Source organism: Pelobates fuscus, chromosome 2 (genome assembly GCF_036172605.1).
Source record: "Pelobates fuscus isolate aPelFus1 chromosome 2, aPelFus1.pri, whole genome shotgun sequence".
In the NCBI taxonomy this organism is placed as follows: domain Eukaryota; kingdom Metazoa; phylum Chordata; class Amphibia; order Anura; family Pelobatidae; genus Pelobates; species Pelobates fuscus.
The window spans coordinates 56,403,263-56,411,392 of record NC_086318.1 but is presented as its reverse complement, the minus strand read 5'-3'; the positions used below and the strand labels follow the sequence as shown (position 1 = coordinate 56,411,392).

Genomic DNA, 8,130 nt, shown 5'->3' with positions numbered 1-8,130 from the left:
TATGCTAACGTAGTGTACCTATAATCTTTATAATGACAGGAGGCGAGTATTTTCCCTCCCTATACTTATTCTAATAATATTCTAATTTTCTGGTTATCATTTTCAGTCTAATTATAAGATTTTGGATATTTCAGTATATTTATGGGATGCTTATTTGGTTGACGGGTGTTACAACCGTGGCGATTATTAAAGTATACTACGGTTGTTTTATGTTGAAATTTTTTTAACGTAATATAAATATAGATGCATATAGTACTGGTTTTAATGCGGACATCAGTTGGGTTACACCACCTTTCACGTATTTCTGTTTTTTTCAGAGTAACCATCATAAAGATAAAGATCAAGATAAAGCTGGAAGGTTTTTCAAGTCATGTTCCAAATTATGTCCTACACGTTACTCAAGACTGTTATTGAATTCCCTGACGTTATAATGGACTGTTTTCGCATCAAAGAAAGAGGAAATCATGTGACTGTCAGGGCTTTATATATGGATGTGATGCCTGTTACTGATTGGTTTAAAGTTTCTGATTGACTTGTGCTGCTGGAGGCATAAAGTAAAGAAAGTTATGCAAAATACTCGCCTCCTGTCATTATTAAAATTAAGATTATAGGTACACTACGTTAGCATAATCTACAATTATTATTTTACATTGATTTATGGGTGACTAGTCAACTCTTTTCAGTTTGTCTTTTTGTCATCTAAGTTATGCAGCCTGCTAAATTATCGGGGGGGGGGGGGGGGGGAAATATGTGACCAGCAAATCAGTAAACAACAAAAGCTAGTGGCCAACGTGATGACACACACAACTGAATAGGCCTCGTATTATTAGTTCTGATACATGGAAGTGGGAGCTGACTCATATTAACACCTTACTAGTACAATGATGCGTCATAATAACACCGGATTTGTTTTCAGAAAAACTACTCTCATTGGTCAGTTTAGAATTAAGGAGATCCACTCCATGTTACTTAAAGCAGTTGTGTTTTCTTTGTCTGATTATTAAGCTATACATTTTGATAGAATAAAGTTGATTCAACACGTTGATGTTCAGCGGTGGTGTGTCATTATAAGCCCATTACCATTAAGACTGGTCCTTTTAGAGCAGCAATTTAGTCATGGTGCTAGGAGGAAGTGGATCAAGGTCACTTCCTAACAGCTTTAAGAGTGCCGTGAGGAAGGGAGATAAAAAAAAGAGGAAGGCAGAGAAGAAAGATAGTCACAGACACACAACCTCAGATGCTTGGGTCCTCCATACTGTCATGGGTTATTCTATAGATTTTGTTCAACACCCCATTCAGGGGTTCCTCTCAAACCGCATTGTGTTCTCTGCACACGGTCGGGGTTTGACTAATTTTTGCTATAGAGATTATCGCTCACTTTACAGTAAAGTCTCTGAATGTTTCCTCCATGTTTAATTCTTGTTCTTTTTCTATAAACATTGTGTGCCTCTACCACTGCACTTTACTACAGCACTGATCGTTCTTACACGTTATTGCTCTATCCTGTATACACTTCATTGCTTATACGTTGCCAGGGGGTCACATGTCGCGCTACTACACTTCCGGGATCGGGTACACCTCGAGGTTTCATGTTGATTGGTAAGTCACTTTATTCCTTTGTATATATAATCTGTAATTTGTCACTTCACTCTTTGATCTTGAAAAAGACCCAGGTTGGGGTCGAAACGTCGATTGGGACAAGTTTGTCACTTTTGCTTATATGCAATAAATAACATTTATTATTTTTTCAAAAAACCCATGAGTGCACCTACTTATTTGAGACATATATATATATATAAATATATAAAAATACAGTTCATGATCCTATTTTATCACGTGTTTCTCTGTTTCTTCCAGCCTCATGATTGGTATCCTATATCTATTCAAGTTGGTTCATGAAAAGTTGGAGCATTGTTTAACAGTTCCTTCAAGTTCTACGGTTCAATTCATCGAAAGCACAGTTTTTCTTCATGGTGGATTTGGCCTATGGTTCTGTTTTGCTGGGATGTTCGTCAGCATCGTCAAGAAAGAGGAGTGGCTTAAGGTCACATGGGACATTATGGTGCAAGGAGCATTATCATTGGATCATATGTTTAGAATGTAGTTAACCCTTTGGGGTACATGTTTAGTTTTCTTTGATTTTTTCAATATCCTTTCTTTGCTGCTGAGGAATAAAGAAAGAGATAAAGCATAATACTTACTTCCGTGTCCTTAACAAAATCATGACTTTACATCATGAAATTAGTAAACTCTGGTAATTTAAGTCAGTTATGTTCTGAAATTTACCTGAAAACTAAAAAACAAAACTGTCGTTTTGAATAATCTGTCTTACTTTAGAATGATGGACTTAAAATTGTATGGAAATGGCCTTATAACCCTTCCCAGATTGATGGGCAGCAATAAGTGCTTCTGTAAAATCATTGCTGAATCATGAAAGCTGTGATTAAAAATCATGGTCATTCCACCATGTGGAAAGTTCATTTCTGAACGCTTCCCAAGTTACCCCTTCCTGACGAAGAGCATGCTATGTTGTCCTACAAAAGGAGGGCTTTAATGACGTAATGACTAACGATCGCCCTCCCACCCCCCCTGCCACCAACTCGGACACTTATGATCGTTCGGAGGGACTGCCTGACAACCGAGACAGTCCTCCTCGGCTTCTCTGTACCCTTTCCTGAAATGTGTGTTAACACAATGCCAAGAAGGAAAGATCATCAATCTTCCTCTTGACCATGTTCCAGGGGTTTTCAATGGTATTCAGTTTTGGATATTAGGATTGCCTTGAACTGGTGGTCCCTCATCCACACCTTTAGTGATCTGGCTATGAGACATGGGGCATTGTCCTGCTGGAAAAAAAATAATCCCGGTTTTGGGTAACATTGTCAGAGCAGAAGAAAGCATGTGAAACCTTATATGTGGCTTGTTTCATACCTCCTTCACAAAGATGAGTCTGCCCAATTCCAGCCTTGCTGAACCCCCCTCAGATCATCACTGATCCTCCCACCAACTTTTATAATGGGTAGAAGACATTGTGGCTTGTAGGGCTCTCCACGTCTCCGTCCACGCGACCAATTGTTGGTCAAAGCTGAAAATTGGACACATTAGAGAAGATGACCTTACTCTAATCCTCTATGGTTCAATCTTTACGGTCTTTTGCAAACTTCAGCCTGGCACTTTTTGATCCCTCAACGAAGGCTTTGTTTCTACCTTCGCACAACTTCAGCTTTCGAACGGTCCTCACTGTGCACTTCACTTTAGTTTAAATCATTTTTGTAAATCACTGGATATCATCCCACAGCTGCTGAGTGACATTTGAATGAGTTGGCAGTCATTTCAATCAGTTGAGTCATTTTCGCCATCTGCCAGTCTATAGCTTTGTTGTCCCCAATGTCTGCTGCTTGACCTTTTTCTTGTAAACTGCGGTCTTTGAAATTTTAAGGATGAAAGCAACCAGACACTTACTGGATCGATCCCTCTGCCTGTAAAGCCATAATTAAACCCTTATTTTTCTCACTCAAAACCTTTCTTTGGAACTCATGTGGCATGGTTAGTAGTTATTTTTTTCATTACAATTACTCTAGAGGTACTACTAGCCCAAGTTTGGCCTGGCAGCTGTTCCTATTGCAAGAGGATAGTGCTGATCAGTGCAGTAGTTCTTATACTTTGTTAAATAAAATGTGATTCAGGTGATCAATTAATCAGTACCTCATTTAAGCAACACTGTCATTTTCTTTATGCATGTATTGTGCTGCATTGTGTCCCCCTCGGCAGCCCAGATGTCCCCCCCCCCCCCCCCACTAGAATAAGGTTACTGTTCAAAGTTTATACTTAAGGAAAAGTAGGGACTCATTCTCCTTATGCAGAAACCACAGGCTGACAAAAGGTGGAGCTTTAGTCAAGTGTTATGTCAACTTTTGTCATTGGCTGTTAAAGGACCACTATAGTGCCAGGAAAACATACTTGTTTTCCTGGCACTATAGTGCCCTGAGGGTGCACCCATCCTCAGGGTCCCCCTCCTGCCAGGCTCTAAGGGGAGGAAGAGGTTAAACTTACCTTTCTCCAGCGCCGGGCAGGGAGATCTCCTCCTCCTCCCTGCCTCCTCGGCTGAATGCACATGCGCGGCAAGAGTCGCGCGCGCATTCAGCCAGTCTCATAGGAAAGCATTTACAATGCTTTCCTATGGATGCTGGCGTCTTCTCACTGTGATTTTCACAGTGAGAAACACGCATGCGCCTCTATCGGCTGTCAATGAGAAAGCCACTAGAGGCTGGATTAACCCATAGGTAAAAATAGCAGTTTCTCTGAAACTGCTATGTTTATAGAAAAAAGGGTTAATCCTAGCTGGACCAGGCACCCAGACCACTTCATTAAGCTGAAGTGGTCTGGGTGCCTATAGTGGTCCTTTAACTGAATAGACACCTCCTTCCAGCTCTGACTCTAAAATTTGCAAGATGGAGGTGCTATGTATAAATACTCAGTAGATATAAAAAAATAAAATAAAAATTTAGGTGGTGCTGAACTCGAGGTCAAGAGCAAGTATTGAGTCGATTAGGAAACCCCATTAGAGGATGTGGTTGGCAAAAAAGTGACAGAGCCACTTGAAATATAATGAGTTGTACCTCTGTTAGAATTCAACACACTTATTTATTTATTATTGCCATTTATATAGCGCCAACAGATTCCGTGGCGCTTACTTAAATAGCTTCCATACATACTGAGATACTGTTTTAAAGGAACACTAAAGTACCAGGAAACACAAACATGTATTCCTGACCCTACAATATTAAACCAATTATTTATTTCCACGGCCCCCTGTCAGCACAGAGAAAATGTGTTTTTATGCACCTTTTTTCCCCACCCCGTGCCTAAGGACATCTTATCTGATGTTCTCAGCCAATCCAAAGCTTTCCCATAGGAAAGAATTGGCAGGCTATTGCGAAAGCGCGGCAAAACGCAGCGCCAACCAGCACCTCCTCATAGAGACGCACTGAATCAAAGCATCTCTACGAGGATCGTTTAGCACCTCCATGCAGAACGTGGAGACACTGAATGTCAGTACTCGTAGCACCTCTAGTGGCTGTCTGAGTGACTGGCACTAGAGGTGCTACTAGGCAGAAATGTAAACACTGCCTTTTTCCTGAAAAGGCAGCGTTTACATTAAAAAAATTTTTTTAAAAGGGACTGACTATACTCACCAGTACAAATACATTAAGCTGTAGCTGTTCTGGTGACTATAGTGTCCCTTTAAGAAAACATTGGATTTGTATCTTAATATTTCCCCCCCCCCCCCCAGAGCTGTATTCTAATTTTTGGCATTGCACCAAGTATGCACTCAATATTCATAGCACACTGTGCTCAGAGCCCTCATCACCCATGTTCTAACCAATCCATCTATCCATCATCCATCCACCAGCCCTCCCAGAATCCTCTAATCAAGGGATGACGTCACCACTTGGAAACAGAACACGGCGACACGGAGCGTTTGGGCTCTAGTGTTTATAGCACCGGTTTAGCTAATCCGTCCGCATCGCCCCCGGAAATGACGAACTAAAGGCCCGACAGACTTTTTTTTTTTGTTACCGCTGAGTGAGTAAGTGTGTTAGAATGCCTGTGTACTGACACCGACTAGAGGTGACGGAACGCGCTGCCCGCGGCTTCCCGCATCATGGACGACGAGGACACGGTGAGTGACGTCACAGCCGTGCGCCGGGCAGTTCATGCGTCGGTCTCCCCCTAGCGGCTGTGGCTGTGAATTGCATGGCATGTGCTTGGATATGTTTCCTTACTGGAGGGAGAGGGGGTGGGGTTGTTATCTTTGGTCAAATACATATTAATAATTAGTTCCACACTATAATGGTTTTCATAAATAAAGATACAATAAACTAGAGCTGCATATATTAAATCTTGTTTGCCCCCCCCCCCCCCCCCCCCATGAATAAGCCCACTGTGAGTGTGTGTCTATTGGGAATAGGCTGTATTATGTAAATACAAGTAAAAGTTTGGGTCATATCCAGATCTTCTATATAGCAACTTATTCATAAAATGGACATACAGAAGATTTTTTTTAAAGGAACATTTCAAACGCCATATCCACTACAGCCCCGAGTCCCTGCCGGGCTTGCGTCCGGATACCCTGCTTCCAATCTTTTCCTTTAAGAAAATTTTAGATAGTGCTACTGAGCTGAGTAGGGGGGTGCAGGGCCGCGTTAATTGAGTTTGTACTCCAGGTAATGAGTGTGGGTATGTCTCGGCTGTGCTTAGTCTATAGAGACTGCAGCAGAAGAGTGAATGCGGCATGGGTGCTAAAAACTGTTTGGCAAATTACACTGGGAAGTAGCACCGGGCCGGTGTTCCTGTATGCTTTGTGCCTTTACTTACTCATCCGTATAACCACACCAATAAGCTGTAGTGGTTATGGTGATTACAGTTTCAAACTTTTGACGCTTTCTCTGGTATTGCTGGAGAAAAGCCGAGACTCTCACCGCACCCACAGCCAGGCCACTCTGTATTTCCTTAGATAATGCATAAGATTCACTCCTGCGTTGTTTGTCAAAACTAGTCGAATGTTGTTCAGAAATGACCGGCCGAACTAACCCCACACGGTTCACTGTATATTATTACTATTAATCAACTGTAGAGGACCTAGGCTTTCGGGACCTTAAAGAGACCACTTTTGCACAGTTTCACAAACAAACATAAAAAAGCTAGAGGATGGCATTCAAAGGCTTATAGCACCATAATCTCTTCAACAAGTTATAATAAGTAGTAGATATGATGCTTAGCATACTTGTTTAACTATACCTGTCAAGAAAAACTCATGATGTTTTTTGTAATTGACTACTTTAATTTACTGACTATTTTTCCAATACAACAATTTTAAGGGGTTCAAAACCCCTTCTGTGAATTACCTGATACTAGTGTCGATGTCCCTCTGCACCACTTCAGACTCCGGCTCCATTCATCACCCGCCTTCAGCTAGTGGAGGAGATCTAATGCGCATGGACAGCAATGGCCCCACTCGCATTAGTACTTATATGCAAAAGTTACATATTTGTAAATATCCAGTCATACACAAAATGAAACAATTTTAAACAAGTAAACAGAGCAGAATTCAGAACATATGAGTGTGCTGGGCTTTCATCCACACAAGCAGGTTTGTAAAGATAGAGAAGGAAAGAGGGACAAGAGAAAAGCATAGAATGATCTGGGGCCAGGGGAGCATAAGGTGGTTCCTCCCTCACCCTGTACCTAGCCTGCTGTACTTTAAAGTCTTAAAGGGAAACTATAGTTCCAGGAAAACAAACTCCCTACATGTCCCTCTTCGTCACCCTCCCCTGTGGTTTTTAACCCCTTCTGTCACTTACCCGATTCCAGCGCAGAAGTCCCTTGGCGCCGGTTCAGGCTCCGCCCCTCCCCCGCTATTAGCCTGATGGGTGAGACGTAATGCATAGCAATAGCTGCGCTCGCATTCGTACTTCCACCATAGGAAAACATGTATAATGATTTCCTATAGGGTTTTACATGACGCTGTATGTCCTCATGTATAGTGCGAGGACATCCAGCATCAGCTAGGTCAGTGTTCCCCAACCCCCGGGCCGCGGACCGGTACCGGTCCGTGGATCAAACGGTACCGGGCCGCCCAGGGGTGTGCGAGCCTGCCGGCTAATGCAGGGCTGGCATTGCCCAAGTGCCAGCCCTGCAATGTGCCTGCGGACCGGAGGGGAGATCAGAGATCTCCCTCCCCGGTCTGCAGGCACTGTGCTGACAGCCGGCAGGGGAGGGAGTGAGAGGACCCGGGAGCTCTTACCTGCAGCTCCTCCGGGTCCTCCTCTCGCGAGATTTGGAGCGTTGCCGCGGTAACCACGGCAACGCTCCAAATCTCGCGAGAGTGAACTCTAGCCCTGTAACTGGGCTAGAGTTCATCTCACCACCACCGGACCACCAGGGAATCCCCACCGGACCACCAGGGACTAAGAAATGTCCCCCCTCCTCCCAGTAAAGGTAAGAAGGGAGGGGGGACATCAATATATTATTTTTAATTAAATAAATAAAAAAAAGCCTCCCTACCCTCCTTACTCCCCATACACACACTGCCCCATACACACACTGCCCCATACACACACTGCCCCA

The 8,130-nt window shown here is 43.0% G+C and overlaps 1 protein-coding gene across 1 annotated transcript in view; it reads left to right on the top strand.

The window, feature by feature from the left end:
• The first annotated feature begins 5,570 nt into the window (after positions 1-5,570).
• Positions 5,571-8,130, top strand: part of TAF1B (TATA-box binding protein associated factor, RNA polymerase I subunit B) — an 85,629-nt gene continuing 83,069 nt past the window's right edge. The window contains exon 1 of the mRNA XM_063442184.1: positions 5,571-5,683. Within this exon, the coding sequence (XP_063298254.1) occupies positions 5,666-5,683 (18 nt within the window). The 5' untranslated portion in view covers positions 5,571-5,665. The remainder of the gene's footprint in view (positions 5,684-8,130) is intronic.